The sequence below is a fragment of the Xiphias gladius genome, chromosome 21 (genome assembly GCF_016859285.1).
Source record: "Xiphias gladius isolate SHS-SW01 ecotype Sanya breed wild chromosome 21, ASM1685928v1, whole genome shotgun sequence".
Lineage (NCBI taxonomy): Eukaryota > Metazoa > Chordata > Actinopteri > Istiophoriformes > Xiphiidae > Xiphias > Xiphias gladius.
Window position 1 is genome coordinate 2,280,229 of NC_053420.1, and position 17,272 is coordinate 2,297,500.

Consider the following 17,272-nt stretch of genomic DNA (forward strand, 5'->3'; position numbering starts at 1 on the left):
GTTGGTGCATGGCAGCCTCCAGCAGACACGCACAGAAATCTTCTCCGCTGGTGCCATGAATCGAGATTTCTTCCACAATCGGGTAACCGCGGTCTCAGAGTCACGCCGAGGTTAAATTCAAAAAGACTGTCTTTTCTCTCTCAGCAGGCAGCTCTCCAACCTGTTGAGCTCTTTAAAACCTGCTGACAGGAGACTAGCCAGCCAGCAGCCATCTTAGATTATGATAAATGACGGTGTGATAACACGGCCAGTTTCTCCTGGAACCTTGCTTGTAAAGCTTGGCAAATGAGCCAAGTGTTTTTGAGTCACACCTGAAATAATTTCATGGTCTGGCTTGGGCTAAAGTGGAGGGGCAGAGATTTTTTTCAGCGCTAATAACGGTCGCGGTGTCCTCACGAATGGGACGACTGCGCATAGAAAAATTTAAAAAAAATGAGAGAGACACAAAATGACCACAAAGGCATGAAAAAAGAGTGCGTATTGGAGCAAAACACAACTTTTTCAGCCTGGGCGTCTTTGTCCTGTGTAGGAGGGGCGGGGCGCCTTCACGTTCCCTCGTAATCCGTCCATGGTTGTCCTGTGTCCTAGCTGACTGTCTTTCCTCTCTCAGCAGGAACTTTCCACTTGCATGGCTCAGTCTAAACTCTTAAAGTTGGCCAGCCACCACAACAGTAAGCAGTTCAAAATGATGAATTGGCCTGTTTCCCTGTGAACTACGTTCCCACATGAACACGGCCACCAGCTTCTAGCCGCACGTACAGTTCCTGTCTCCTAGAGATTTATTCAGGTGTCCACCAGCCTGCTAAGGACACATCCAAAGTGCAGGAGGGACTATGGGAATAAGTAAGAAAAAGGAAAACGATTTTCTTTGGTTTGTTTATTTTGCAAATGTGCAGTGATTCAATTAGACTTGATATTGAGATTGTTTAGCCATAACCCCAAAACAGCTGAAATTTGAATACGACTATTTGTGAGTATCAGATTCATCATCTGATACTCACAAATAATCAAATTGGCTTTTTTAAATTCGGTACATATGATGCAAATAATGGCTTCATGCGCTGTCTCATATCAGCTATGCCCTTGCCTTTCAAACTCTTTCAAGTCTCTCTGTAAAACACACAGGAAATGCTCACATTGTCTTACAGCAGTCTGTCTTTTTAAATCACCGGGCCTGCAAAGAGTCTGACACATTATTTACGGCCTGGCCTGAGCTCCGGTCTCTCTCTGGTTCTGTCCGTCTCTTTGACTCTCTCGACCCGTCTCTCTGAGTGTATGCGCCTGCATGTACAGTACATGTTCTCATACCGAGGAATGTCTCATAAATGGGACCTCTGGATATTGGGTTAGTGTAGCACGCCAAAGACCTCCATCCACTGTTTACTCAGATTAAGATGCTGGTAAGCTTCTTTGGTTGGAGTCGAGTCCCTTCCAATATGAATATAAACATCTTAAATTCCAGTAAAGTTTATCTTTGTCCTCTACCGTTGACTTAATTCACTGGAATCTCGGACGTCTGACTACTGCTGCATTTTTTTTTTTTCCCCACATAAATAAACAGCTCGGGCATCTGCCCTTTGATTAACTTCCCTGAGTGTTAACTAAACTGGCCACAAAGATGGCCACTTGGTCCATCGGGGTGAAATACCTACGAGTGTTGGATGGTTTTCAGTGACATTTTGCACGACGCTCATCATCCCCAGGGGACGGGAATGGGATAGAGTAGAAATCACAATCACAGTCGTTTCTTATTAAGCACCACCAGCAGGTTTACATGTCTAAAACTAATGACAGTAATGTTAGCATTTAGTTCAAAGAACAGTCTGAAGGGTGTTGAACAGGTTGATTTTTTTGACTCTACAGTCGTGCTAGCAGCTCTGTGAGGCTGTTCTTAGGCACAGTGGTGCTTTGAGCTAAATGCTAACATCAGCTTTTACTTGGTCTCTCTCCGTCTCCAACTCCCCTCGCTCTCATTTGTCCTCCAATCAGCTGTGGCCCACAGCGTGATGTGACCGGTTGGTTCATCCTGCTTCCCTCTTTCTCTCCACATCAGTGAGGATCGACCGGAGATGACAGACGTCTCTGCCGCAGGAGGGGTCGGGACCAGAGGAGCGGAGTCTCTTCGGATACTGATGCTGTGCCTCCTCCGACTGCTGGTTCTGCCGCCTGCAGACTCCAACACTGCTCCAGATGCCAAAGCCTGGAGCCAAACGGGGCCCCGGCTGCAGCTCTCCCACTCAGGTAGGAAACACACCAAGCTGAAAACTGCAACGTCTGGGTAGTTCAAGTCCCTTCCCGCCCACAAACATGTTTTGGACATTTGAGCTTAGCTGTGCAGGACGGTGTTTGACGCAGGTTTTCACATTCATGCTCACCTTGACTCTCATTCTAACATTTAACAACTAATCAAACCAATCACGGTCCAATATGCAACTTGCGCCCATATGATGTGTACAGCAGTCAAAGTTTTCAAATGAACGATGTTTACATATTAATAGATTCTGGATATTTCAATGAGGGAGAAGAAGTAGGTGTCATTTTTAAGAATTTTTTCTCAATGAGGTAATTGAGCCTTTTTTGTGAAAAAAAATAACATATTAGACACAAATTATTATTCAAAGAAAAGTATCGTCGTATGTCTTCAAACATTGTCCACTGTGGTTTGGATTGAGTTCACATTGAGAAGGGAATTGCCTGGTGGAGGATGTCTGGCAAGCTCACGTAACTGTTTTATAAATGAACTGTGTGAAGATAACTTGCACAGATAAAGAGACAAAGAAAGGTACTTGTATATATGTTTTGCACCAATTACTCTTTTCTATGAACAACCTGATCTTTTAGTAGATTTTCAGGGCAGCAACAGAAACGCAATGGTACTGTTATTAGCCCTGAACGTAAGAAATCACCACATTATGAAGGCGGCTGCGGCTGCGACAGCGTACTTTATGCTGCTTTTGAAGAAAAACATTACATCCTGCATTCATGTTAAAGTAGAAGAATAATTTGAGTGGGTTTTGGATGAAGTGGGGCTGTTAAATGACCGCAGGCAAAACGTTCCTCACTAGTAAAAGTGAACTCAATAGAAACCGAGCGTTGACCCTGCTCAGTTTGAACTCTCAGTGTCTCGGCGCCTGTTTGGAGCTAGAAATGAATTCTTCTGGGGTTGAAACTCCACAACTGAGCCACTGAACAGACAAATGACAGATTGAGTAGCATTTTTTTTGTATACAGTTAACGTATTTTTTATTGCCTATAACTTCACCCATTTAAACACTTTATGGCTCATTTACATGTTTTGCGCCCCATTTAAACGGCAACATTAATCATGAATGCCGTTCGTCACAGCTTTCCACCGAGCTTTTGGGTAAACACATAATTCGGAATGAATGGGGTTTTTAACATCAGTTTTGGTCATTGCATTGTGGAGCTTTTCAGGCTGTTTGTGCTCAGCCGTGTTAGTTTCTGCTTTTCACTTGTAGCAGATTAAAAGAGAAAGCAGCACAATCTCCCAAACAGCCGCCCCATAAATTAGTTAAAACTCAGAAACAGAACTTGGCCATGTGTCTGCCATGTCTCTGTTATATCTTTACCTCCTTTCAATCCTCATTGGTTCAGTGCCTATCAGTTAGCATCTGAATTTGTAACGCTGCAAAACCCAAGCCAGTCAAAACTGGATTAAGACACAGATTAATGTCTGATTTCGGGAAAGGCTGTATCCATTTTAAGGTTTTCGGCGGTAAAGTCATTTTCTCAGGGGATGTATAAGTGTCGGAACGGGGAAAAATTTATAGCATTATCATACCGATGAGTGAATGTTCTCTTTGACACAGTTTTCAAAGTGACCTGGTGGATGTTGTAACCGCAGAAACGTCTTCCAATGTGAAGTAAAAATACTCTGTCATTTTATTTTCCAGAGTTTTAGAAACCGTTGTGCCATGTCATCTTGATTCATCTCAAGAGCCGGTGCTTTTGCGTAAAGTAAACCAGTCCTGGGAGCAGCAGGAAAGAATAGAATGGGCGATTAACAGATTAACAACATGGAACATTTCTCTTTCTTTTCTTACAGACAGTAGCTATTATTCACTTTTCAGAAGTATGTAAACATAGGCTGAGTTGGGTATTTTAACCAACAACCAGTGCCGTCGTTTTTAAGGTGATGCTCTGCCAGGGTCGGACTGCAACTGTCTTCCCCACTTGTTTGTCTCGGGTCCTTTTTGCCTTCAGTTTGGTCTCCAAAGGGGTCAGGTGACGGACATGCCATAGTTTGCACCCCCCCCCACTTCAACCCAGCCTTTTCAGTATATTGGGGATCCTTGTCCGGCTGTATTGTGTCAAAACTGGTGGGCGTTTGTGGGTATCGAACACTGTTCCCCTAATATGGACGTGAAAACCCTTAAAGCTAAAAGTTAACGTCAAAGTCCGTGTTTTATTTCATATCCAATGTGCAAGAGTACAGAGCCAAAACAACGAAAAAACGTATATCAGTGTCCAAACACAAAGACTCTGCGGTGTGTGTGTATACAACTGGCCCATTGTAATGTTTCTAATATATGTGATTGCAACAAAGAAAATGTGGGCCATTGCTTCCAAACTGAATTCATACGACAGTTATTTTGCTTCATGAAAACTTTATTTTCTCAATTCTCACGTAAGACAAAAAAAACAACACTTTGGAAAATAAAAATAAAAGGGGCTCTTCATAATAAGAGCAGAGCACTTCACACACACTTAATTCACCAGTGAAGTCATCTGCCCACTTCCAGCCACATTAGCACACGTTTTTCTTTTTTTCCCAAATGCTTGGTTTCCCCTTGGCAACCGACAACACCAGCAAAGCCAACAACAGTTTCCCATCCAGCAGCAATTAGTTCAGGGAGGCTGGTTTCATTGTGCGTTTGCTAGTGAGATGTTTGTCCAGTGAGCAGTCCGCTGATTGAATGGATGAACGAATACATGGACGGGTGAATGGAATTAGTGAAGTAGTTCTTGTATCACGGGAAAAGGGGGAGGGCTTTGGGATAATTGCTGATGACGGGACAGGGTTATGGCAGTGGGTTAGCGTAACAATGGCGGGGGGGGGGTTGAATGTCATTTTGATTAAAAGACATACCAACATAATGTGATGCAAGTCATAGGAAAACTACAGACGTTAAATGGAGAGCGAAGAACAACATTTTCAACTCCACCTGAAGAAAATCAGACCTTGAGCATGGAAGTTCATTCCCGACTTTGGGATCGGTGCGCGTGACAAAATAATCTCAAGTCGTTGTCCACTGGCAAACCTTTTCAGAGCTTTCAGCTGCACCTTATGGTCTTCATCAGCAAATGTTACCGGCTTAGGTGCCGTCGTGTTAATGATGTGACGACACGTGGCGACATTTGCGCCAGTTCCACTTCCCGATGACAACCGTGACACGCGGTTGATTGTTGCCCTGGAAAAGTTCCCTTGAGTTTAGCTGGTTTTCTCACTCAGTGGAGTTTGTGACCGATTCTTTGCTGCGGAGTTCTTTCCAAAATGTAATCCTGGAAAAAACCATCCACCCACATTCATGCTAGCTGCTCAAAATGGCGGTAGAAGCCGTGTCCTTAAAGCGCCTATAATCTGTTATTTTAACCACAGACTGTGACAAATACACTAATTTATCATTTTTCCCTACCGGTGCTTGATTTACCTCAAGAGCAGGTGACTTCCTGTTTTTTTTCCATTTTCCCCGTTTTGGAGGAAATCTGATGTCAGAGAACTGACGTGTAACGGATTGCATGGTGAACGAAATGCGCCGCCTGTGTGTGTTTGTGTGTGTGTGTCTGGTCCCGCTGACAGTAGCAGCGCAGTGGTTTTCATGGCAATAAAGTGAAGCATGTGAACAGCAGTTAATGAAGCAAGACGTGGTTCTCTCGCTGCGTTTGTAGCTGCAGGATCAATGGTAGAGACTCTATTAACATTTTACAAGGCAGATACTCAGAGAGGAGCGTCAGGGGCAATGAACACACGCACACACACAGTAAAACACTTACATACACTCATAAAATTCATGTGCAAAGAAATGAAATAAATTGCTTTTGATATCATCTGTTTCCCTCTCTCCTTCTTTCTATGTCTCTCTCTCACTCTCTCACTCACTCACTCACTCACTCACTCACTCACTCACTCACTCACTCACTCACTCTCACTCATACACACACACACACACACACACACACACACAGAGGGAGAGAGTGTGCGTCACTGCCGACCCTGTATGTGACCTGAGCAGGAATCCAGAGAGACCAGCCCTCATCCTGCAGGGGAGACACACTCAGTTAGCCTTTAACCTGACCAGGAGTGTGTGTGTGTGTGTGTGCGTATGCGTATGAGTGTGTGTGTATGCGTAGGAGTGTGTGTATGAGTGTGTGTGCACACTTGATCAGCCGAAAGTAAATGGACAAAAACAGAGCGCAAAAGACAAAATATGGTTGGACACAACGGGTTTTAAAAGCATTACCTGTAGCTTGTTTGTGTGTGTGTGTGTATGTGGACGCACACTCAACTCTCCAGTCTGCTCTCTATTATCTTCTGGCTTCTGGAGAACACACACTGTGCCAAACGTGCAAGAGCTCTGCCTTGGTCTCACAAACACACACACAAACACACACAAACACGCAGACACAGGTTTTGGCTCTCACATTAATAGAATTGTATTAAGGCAAGCACAGCACAGACACACACACTTTCTCTGCCTGTCGACCTCAAACGTGAAAAATGAAAATCATGAATATGAATGTGATCACCAAGGAAAACACACGCAGGTGCACTAATTCACATGCGTGTGGAGATTTAATGTAGATTCGGGCCTCAAAGAATTGAAATCCATCATCCGTCCAGTCGTGCATATAAAGCAGCAACTCTAGACGTCACACACTGGTACTGACCGTTTCTTTTCCCTCAGTTGAGCTGTAAAGTTGCCAAATCAAATACGGCAAATGTCATGAAAGACGTAGTTTATCCAGGTGTCTACTTTTATTTTCTCAATCTGTATCTCATCACCGGCACCTCCGCATGCGTATCTGTCTTTTCGCAGCACAGAGTAATTCAGTTTCCTGCAGTTGTAGATTTTGTTAGGATTCCCTAGATTTTGTTGTACCTGAAATTACATTAGTTGTTTAAAAACCCAGCCCCGCTGGGATGGAGTAGGAGATGTTGGAGGACTGATGGGTGACTTTATCACGTTGTTTTTCTGTAACTTGCTTATTCGTTTTTTACTTCCGTCCAAACGGACCGTCCTGTTAAAGGTGCCCTGCGGAGTGTTCTTGTGAACAAAAACAATTTCTGTTTACATTCAGTGTTACTCACCCAAACATTTTGTGTGTATCCTTGAGGTCTAACAAACGCGTTTAATGCGTTTCCTTCCTCATAAAACATTTACAAAGCCCATGTTTCTTTGAAATTTGAACCCGTCATTGTTTCCATCCGTGTCTACCTGCTCCTCCTTCTCCCTCGTCTTTGTTGGTGCATAGATACGTTTTTTTCAACCACCTGTTGATCAGTGGAATAGAGTGAAAGCAGTGGCTGGACTGTGTATCGTGTCGTCCACATGCGTGTACGTCCTTGTTGGTCTCCACGACACCTAACATAACGGGGGCCCCCAGGTGAAACCATTGACCCGTAGCGCTACGAGTGGTCAGAGACGCCGCGGGGCACCTTTGATGAGCTTCATCGGCTCAGTGTACAGGTTAAGTTTTCACTGGAGTAAAAGACTGAAACCTTCTCTTTGGCTGAGCTGAGCTGTGGCGTAAATGTCAAAGTATTTTGGTGTGTGTTGGGCATCGGTGCGCTGCCGGGTCGTTCACATCGCTGAGGCACGTACTGAGTCTGGCCAGTTTAGATGAATATCTCCCAAACACCTTTTCACCCTTCAAATACTTTCCAGTAGTTGTGAAATCTAGCGTGCTGTGGGTCAGGACTCCACCCGCCTGGTGCTCAAGGCGAGTCAAAACCAACACCAAGCAGAATCTCAAATTCAGGCATCAGTGGTAGAGAGTTGGGTTTCTCTCCGACTGACTCCAGGATGGACTGAAGTGTACTGTGTGTTTGACTATATTTCCTAAAGCCCAATGTGTATGAATGTGGTGCGTCGGCGTGTGTTTGTGTGTGTAACTGGTTTATCGTTCCTTGGATGGATGACGGTGTTGGTTTAGAGTAGATGTAACTTCTTTGACTAGAGTTCTTCCTGCTTTTAGTTTTTGACAGGAAGTTTTGACGCTCATATGGAATAAATCCAACAAAAACACACAGGCCTCATGTGGCGCTGTGGGAGGGGAAATTTGTAAAAAGCACACAAAGCGATAGCTGTGACAGGATAGAGCCAACTGTGTGTTATCTCGCACACTCGCACACACACACACGCACGCACGCACACACACACACACACACACACACACACACACACACCCATCCAGCCATTATTTTCATAGCTGGTCACTCAGACGGATATATAAACATGAGCTAGCATACTCATGTATGTACAAATTCCAATTATCATTTTGACAGCCGCCCCCCCGACACACACACACACACACACACACACACACATAGAGTTGTCCTCATACATACAAGGCTGCAGCACATGTGCAGGTCAGTCAAAGGTGTGTCACCGTATTTATCATTGTTCTCATTATTTGATAAACTCCGAGAAAGGTTTCATGTTTTGCTGCAGGGGATCTGTCAAAACTGATTTAATTCACTCACAATGACGACAACTACACAGTCCCTGACTATAGCGTAAATATGGAGTCAAGAATGTGAAATTTGTGTGTGTGTGTGTGTGTGTGTGTGTGTGTGTGTGTGTGTGTGTGTGAGAGATAGAGATAGAGAGACAGAGTAAGAAAACAAAAAGCGAAAACGGAGAAAGGTTATGCTCACATGCTTACTGTAATGGGACCTTCGTGTGTGTGTGTGTGTGTGTGTGTGTGTGTGTCTGTGTGTGTGTGTGTGTGTGTGTGTGTGTGTGTGTGTGTGTGTGTGCGTGTTCAGCCGAGCGTCCCAGGAGGTGTTGCCTGTACCTTGTGGTGTCACGCGGTGAACCTTGACCCCTGCCCCCGCTGTGATTATAGTATGTAGATTTAGGAGAGGACGAGGGGAGAGATGGCATGAAGCAGAATAGAAAGGAAAGAAGGGAGGAAAGGACATGAGAGCAATGAGGGAAGAGGAAAAAGAAAAGGAGGAGGAAAGGAGAAGAGAAGACAACGCCGGAGGAGACGCTAGGTTTTTCGTGGGGTGAGGTGTCAATGAAAACAGGCGAGGGAAGAAAAGAAGAGCTGGTCGCAAGGAAGGAAGGAGGGAAGGAAGGGGTGAGGGAGGGAGAGAGGGAGAGGAGGAGGGATGACACGTCGGGTGGAAGGGTTTCCTGAGGTTAATGAACCTGTCAACCACCTGAGACGAAACAGAGCAGAGAAGGAATAGAGAGGAGGTCAGAGAGGGTGGACTGCTGCTAAGTAAAACTGTGGTGTCTTAAGGTTCAACTCTGTGTGTGTGTGTGTGTGTGTGTGTGTTTCTTAAGGTTCAACTCTGTGTGTGTGTGTGTGTGTGTTTCTTAAGGTTCAACTCTGTGTGTGTGTGTGTGTGTGTGTGTGTGTGTGTGTGTGTGTGTGTGTGTTAGGTTCAACTCTGTGTGTGTGTGTGTGTGTGTGTGTGTGTGTGTGTGTGTGTGTGTGTTTCTTAAGGTTCAACTCTGTGTGTGTGTGTGTGTGTGTGTTTCTTAAGGTTCAACTCTGTGTGTGTGTGTGTGTGTTTCTTAAGGTTCAACTCTGTGTGTGTGTGTGTGTGTGTTTCTTAAGGTTCAACTCTGTGTGTGTGTGTGTGTGTGTGTGTGTTTCTTAAGGTTCAACTCTGTGTGTGTGTGTGTGTGTGTGTTTCTTAAGGTTCAACTCTGTGTGTGTGTGTCTGTGTGTGTGTGTTTCTTAAGGTTCAACTCTGTGTGTGTGTGTGTGTGTGTGTGTGTGTTGTGTGTGTGTGTTTCTTAAGGTTCAACTCTGTGTGTGTGTGTGTGTGTGTGTGTGTGTGTGTGTGTGTGTGTGTGTGTGTGTGTGTGTGTGTGTGTGTTTCTTAAGGTTCAACTCTGTGTGTGTGTGTGTGTGTGTGTGTTTCTTAAGGTTCAACTCTGTGTGTGTGTGTGTGTGTGTTTCTTAAGGTTCAACTCTGTATGTGTGTGTGTGTGTGTGTGTGTGTGTGTGTGTGTGTGTGTTAAAGGCGTACAGATTGATTGAATTTTAGTTTAATTTTAGTTTAATTTATCTGTATCTAATAACATACAAAGATAATTGTTTTAGAAATGTTTTTAAGCAGAGATGCCAAACATCCTGGTTTTAGTTTCTCAGCTGAGAGAAAGTGACGCTTCTCCTGTCACATACAATAGTAACGTGAATATCTTTGGGTTTTGGACTGTTGGTCTGATGTTACAGTCAGTGGCCGAATTGCCTCCGTTGTATCATCGGTGTGTGTGTGTGTGTGTGTGTGTGTGTGTGTGTGTGTGTGTGTGTGTGTGTATAGAAAAGCGCTGTACGAATGTGTGTGTGAATGGGTTTGAGTGGTTGATTAAGACTAGAAAAGTGCTAAATGAGTGCAGTTCAAGTATTTCTCCACTGTTTTCTGATATATACACCAATGGTTAGTCAATTAATTGAGAAAATAATCGGAAGAATAATTGATATAAAGATAATTGTCAGCTTCAGGCCTAAAATCTTAAAAAAAGAGAAAAGTTTCAAGTTATTTTTACATGATGGCATAAAATGGTAAAAATAGTTTCATGTTTTGTGTCGAAGAGGCGTTATTTTGTTTAAAGGGCAGGCACATGAACCCTTTTGGTTCTGTAGGAAATCTTTATGTGGAGTTGCTGCTGTTGCACTGTTTTATAAGGAGTAATTGACTTTCTTTATCCCAGTTTGTCAGTGTACAGACCAAAATAAATGAATTTTAATTTACAATCATTTGTAGAAAATATTACGTTTTGAATTTTTTATTATTATCATTGTTGTTATTTCATTATTTTATTGGATTTAGTTATTTTTTCTTAATATTTATATGAATACTGCTATTTATTATTTACTAGTATTTAAATTTAAATTTGTTTATTTTAAATTTTTTATTCCCATTTATTTGGTTTGTTCTGCTGAAGAGAGAGAGTGAGGGGGATGTGCAGACACACACAGACACAATCACACACACACACACACACACACACACACACACACACACACACACTGACACTGGTTAACGTCGCACAGTGGGGAGCTGACAGACGCCCTCGATCTTCAACTCGTTACCAGATAAGAGACAGTGGTTACAGATAACAGCAGATTGAAGCTCGTAGTTAGATGAGCTACATGTGCTGATAGCAAGCTTTACATCACACACACACACACACAAACGCACTTTCCCATGATTACCTGAAGGGAGGTTTTTGTACGTTTTAGTTCTCACACTGTTCGTTTCGGTTTTGGGGTCAGAAGTCTCTTTTTTTTTTTTTTTTACCTTTCTGATGCTGGTCACTGGGTTCAGGAGGTACAGGGAGGAAGGGGCAGCTGGAAGAGGGACGACTATTCGTCAACGTCTGCACTGTTGCAAGGTGATTTAAGAGACACACACACACACACAGACACACACACTATCTCTGTTCTGCTTGATTTACCTTGACACCTCACTGCTGGTGTTTACCAAACGTGTTTGTGTGTGTGCGTGTTTGCGTGCATGTGCGTGTGTGTGTGTGGGGCAAAGCTCATATTGCACAGTCAGAACTCTGTTCTTGTAAAACATGGGAAAGATGACGAGATTTTCGATCACGTCGGACGCACAAGCTTGGGGCCATGAAAAACCGAGTAGGACGCTAAGACTGATTCAAGAGAACCCGTGTCATTCGCTAATTTCCTCCTGCTCAGAATTTACTCTTGACCGAGACTAAATGTGTTATGTTTTTGTCTGCCGGTTTAAAAATTTGCGACCTCAGGGCCTGAAACTTCACAGCGTGAAACCTTTTTTTCTGAGTAAAACACGCCCAAAACAAAGCCCAAAACAAAGCCCAACGCCCAACAAAGCGGGACAGGTGTTCTCGTGTGGCGATTTCAGGGCCATTGATTATGCGAATGATCCAGTGTCACAAACGTGCAGCGGGTCATGAACAGGTGTCTTTCATCAGGCTGGAAGGAGTTTGCACAGATAGGAGAGTTCAGGGAAGCTGACTCGAAACACACACACGGGGGGACATGTGACATGTGGGGCTCAACATGCACTTCCCTTTTCAGGGACCGCTAGGACAGCTAGGAGACGGCACGCAGCATCGCAGGAGTCCTGTTCTCAACGCAACGTTTTCCGACTTACAACCAAAGCGATTCTTGATGTGCTGGTGTCAAGCTTTCCAGTTAACAGGATCCTTTTGGTGCTATGAGCTTTTCTCCGCCGTTTGGTTGGAGGCTAGCCCTGCCCTGCTCCCAGTCTTTGTGCTACGCTAAACAAATCTCCTGTATCATGTACAAATTTCTCTACTGAACACACGCAGATGAAACGTTCAGTAAGTCAGTTAAAAAGAAAAAAAAATGCATACTTCCCAAACCCCAGACAAAGTCCTTTAAGAAGGGAGACGGGGGCCTGTGACATCATAACACCGAGGCCGGGTCGGCATGAGCAGTGTTAAACATCAGCATAAATGTAACGTCCAGGCTACATTCCTGCTGTGACGTCGGCTAATGATCAGAGTTCATCAACCGCTATGTTGCTTCTACCCATAAACAGCCTGATGTGAGGAAGAAAAAAGGAGGAATATTCCAGTGTGGCCTGTGGCAAGAAAGAGGGAGTCCCTGAGGACCCCTAAAAAACATGTCCTCATTTCTCCTTTAAAAAACCAGAACAGTCACAGGCCTGCGTTCGTCTCCACAGTGAGTCTTTTCCCCCTTAGGAGGAATGACAGAAATGCGGTTGTGTGATCTGGTTTTTATTCAGGACGGGGGTCAGCATTAAGACTGTTTATGGTGTCATTCCATATTTCTGAATAAATCCAACCACTTATGTTTGGCTTGCAAGAAAAAATTGTTGAGTTGGGGCTAAATTGTGCGTGTCGTTGCCTCAAAAAGTGGCTGTTAGCTGTTGGCGGGATCAGAGACGACAGGAGATAAAAACAGTTATTTCTTAATGGCGGCGCACCACGCTCTTCTCCTTAATCTACACGACGTTCTGCTTCTTCTGGCTCCTGTTTTTCTTCCCTCTCTTCTTTTCCTTGTCTGTACATTTTCTGAACAGCCTTTTCTTTACCGTTCAGAGAAGAGTCCAGCCTGCAATACCTCTAATGCTCGCAGGCAATATATGTGATTAATGTAACCTGCTGCTGAAAGTGAAGTGTTTTAACCAGCCATGGCTCTTAAATCCATCCTCCTACTCTTAGTCAACATGTGGCAGCAATAGCGCGAAAAGAATAATTAATGAGCTGGTTTAAATAGTCAGAGCGGTGTTGCAATACTTTGCTGGATAAGGAACAAAATTATCAATTTTCTGAGGAACTCCCGTCAGCATCAGCTTCAGTCTTACTGAAGTTTAGAAATAGTCTTACGAGTAAAACCTGTGTCTTTAAAATTTTACTTAATTCTAAAAGTACGTCATTAGCAAGTATTGGCAAGTACCAGATGAGAAAGTACTTATCTGGCAGAATTGTCCATTTCTGAAGAATTGATATCATTGTATTATAATTATTGGTGTGTATGTCACTGTAACGTTGCAGCTGTGAAAGGTGAGGCTGTTTTTAATTATGTTGTATCCTGCTGGGTAACTTGTGAATTTCCTCCCGGGGGAATGACTTACTGTACTTTATCTTACGTTAATGTGTCGACTGAATGTTGTATCAATAACTGGAATCTGCAAAACAACTAGTGAGTAAAGTTATCCAATACGTATAGTGAAGTACACAGTACAATATTTCTCCCAGAACTGTAGTGGAGTAGAAAGTGGGACTACTCAGGTAAAGTACAGGTACCTCAAAAGTGTACTCACGAATGGTGTTTGAGTAAAGGCACTTTGTAACTTTCCACCACTGTACCGTGGGACCAACGTATAGCGGGAATGAATTCCAGCTGCACTGCTCCAATTTCCTCATCAGGATGCATCAGGCATAAGTGTGGTTGGCCGTCATCCATCTTCTTGCTTATCAAAAACAAATGCACGCAGAGTGATGTGGGAAGGAGGCGAGTGGCGACATCGTCCCTGTGACGGGAAGCTCCAGGTTTTACGGGAAATGTGGTCTTCATTTTCAGGGGGACACAGTCACTAATGCAACACCTTTTTAAAGTAAAGTCACTTCCTTTCATGTCTTCCTTTAATGACAGTGTTGACATGCTGCAACCGTGCACGGGGTCAGGTTTAAGGTGTAGTTATCCAGTAAGAAGGTGGTTCTGCCTTTGGTGCTGCGGCGACCCTGCTGCGATAAATCAGTCTCGAACTGGGTCAGTGTTTCCTCGGTATCTCCTGGGTTTCTGCTCTCCGTGGCCCTGAAACGGTGACTGTCTTCTAGCCTGTGTTTTTTCTGGTCTACCGATGTGGGTCACAGCCTCCTGTCATTTGTCAGCTGTGGCTGTAAAATATGATACTTACATACACGGCAATGACACGAGGTCACAGTTTACGACGTGAACTTAAAATGAAGATGCAAACTGTCCATAGGAGCCTGGACTCCCCAACGACAGACCACTTTTCAATATGTCATTTCAATTTAAAAAAAGAAAAAAAGAAGAAGAAAGCTGTCAGACGTGCGGCAGTTTATTGATGAGACCGGCAGGATTTCGGGACGTTGATTCTCAAAATTTTACATCATCTCTTACTACAAGTGAGTTGTCTGGAGCAGGAAAGAGTAGCAAATGGAACAGGACGCTCATAACCTGGACTCAAAGGCTCGATGCAGGGACCAGATAGTCATGCTGTGATGCATGATATATGGTTTTGTGATGAGCTGAAGCTTGTTGGTCGGAACAAGCTGTGGCCCCGCTAAAATGATTTGTTGTTTCAGTTTTAGGCAGAGGTCGTAGTTTTGGCCCCAAAGGGCTATTTGTTCTCTGGAAGTAAAAATAAGCTCCACAAAGTCAGTTCTTCTGTGTGTTTGTGTCTGGAGTTTCCATACTGTATGACTGTGTGTGTGTGTGTGTGTGTGTGTGTGTGTGTGTGTGTGTGTGTGTGTGTGTGTGTGTGTGTGTGTGTGTGTGTGTGCGTGCACGTATCTCTAAAATGTATTGTATTATGCAGATTTACATTATACAGTATGCTTATTATTAATCTACACCCAGTTCCATATGATATTTGCTCAATATCTCATCTAGATTAACGGTGGAAAACCTATTTTTGTGTTTGTGCAGCAGGTTCACATTAGTAGTTTCTCCACAATGTCTTGGGAAAATTTTGCACATCAGACAGCTTTAGTTTCAGGCAGTCGTTATGTAAGTGAGGCCATAGCCTTTAGATAATAAAAGGGCGTTTAATGAGTTCTGCGTGTTGCCCAATCGGGCCAAAGGTTGAGGTTTGTGTGGTGCACAGTCGATGGGTGTTGAGAAACTTTAAAGATGACACACGGATTCTCCAAAGTCAAAGCAATTGGTTTATTCTTGCAGCAAGGGGACAAGTCATCCAGCAGCAATGAGTTGTCCCCTTTCCAGCTCTTCCGACATCCTTTTTATGTGCCAGATGGGCAGAGGCTTGTTTTCTCGCTGACATATGTCAATGAACAAGGTGAAGATAGTTCTTCAGGAATAGGAATAGACAAGTGAGATGGCCTTGAGGAGAGGAACGAGAGGGCCCTGTTCCTCTCTGGTATCCACCTCCTCCCCTGGGCGCAGCCTCTGTTGTCACGAGAGAGTTGCGCAGATTCTCACACAAGTAATTATAAGAGAGGTCATTACGAGGTGATCAGACAGTCATGAGCATGACTTCTTTTAAAACTTCAAAAGTTTAGTCTGCAATAGAAAAACAGCTGTGTGAGTTTTCTCCCTCTGTCCAAAAATATTTACAGGTTTGGTGTCCAGTGTAGAGGCTAAAATTTCAGACTAATCTTGTGGGTAGAATCTGAGAGAGTCACCTCAGGGACCAGTCGGAAGACAGATGCTTTACAGTGCCTAGATAGGAATCGGCAACAATGGGGTGAAGGAAGACTATTGTTGAAGTTTGGGAAACGAGCCAAACTGGACCGCGCTGGAGATGAAGAGATACCAGTGGGGAGCCGGAAGCCTGAAGGTCATAGTAGTTGGTTGTTATTTTCTGGTTCTTCCTCAATAATCAGTGCATGTAAAGGGGGATTTCAGTTAATAAGTAAATAAATCTGATTGGCAGTTTCATACATTCTAATGTCAAGCAGCGGTGTACTAGCCATCGGGAATACCGGAACAGATTCCGGCGGACCATCAAACAAATCCATAAAGTTTTCATCGTCTCTGTCTGCCTGTCACTCGGGGTGCTGCATGGGTGTCGGGGACTGGGCCCACCGGCCAATCACAACAGAGCGATTGCCCCCGCATGAGTTCACCAAGGAAGCGAAAGTAATAGGACTGCAGTATTAAAAGACTGTCAAAATATTTTCATTTGGCATTTATTGTTAAGTCTCTGTAGTTTATGGGACCAGAAAATTGGCAAAAAGGTGAAAGTCTTTTCTCATTCGTCTTTGAAACCTGTAAGATGAAACCACTAAGAGTGCACTTTGCCAGTACATGTACTGTTAGAAAGATAGATAAACACATTTTTGAGATTAATTGTACTGCTATACAGGGGTTGACAGACTGGAATTTTGGAAAACTTCATGTAGCAGAACTTCAGCTTGAAGCAGACCCGCCACGTCAGCTGCTAGGACAGTTTCGAATACTTGCTCTTCATTCTAATGTTACGGGGAGTTTTCATCTCTGCGGCAGGTGAAAGCTGGATCGTGAGGATTGTAAATACATTAAGAAGGCTGAGCCTGACACTGTGTCTAAAACATTCAAATAACCTGCTGCCTTTTTATTCAGCAGACTGACTGGGTCGATCAAAATTAGCGTTTGAGATCAGTGGATAATTTGAGATTTAAAACAGTTAATAAAAACAAGGCAGGACACAGATTTTGGTGATGTTACAATCGAGAGATCTTCCTTTATGTCCAGAATCTGGAAGTTCAGATCTGAGCACGAAGCAGTCGACGTCAGTGCGGAGAAGCCGAGCTGTTGGCAGAAAGTCTTCTGTGCCGTGTTTCAGAGCTAAAAGCCACACCGCGGCTTCTGCTAGAGCTGAAGACACAGACTGGAGCTC

At 43.8% G+C, this 17,272-nt stretch overlaps 1 protein-coding gene across 2 annotated transcripts in view; it reads left to right on the plus strand.

The window, feature by feature from the left end:
* The window catches only part of si:dkey-49n23.1 (semaphorin-3D), a 101,002-nt gene that overhangs the window by 40,770 nt on the left and 42,960 nt on the right, over positions 1–17,272 (plus strand). For both annotated transcript variants that reach the window (XM_040159491.1, XM_040159492.1), the window contains exon 3: positions 2,054–2,241. In XM_040159491.1, the coding sequence (XP_040015425.1) occupies positions 2,070–2,241 (172 nt within the window). In that variant the 5' untranslated portion in view covers positions 2,054–2,069. The remainder of the gene's footprint in view (positions 1–2,053; positions 2,242–17,272) is intronic.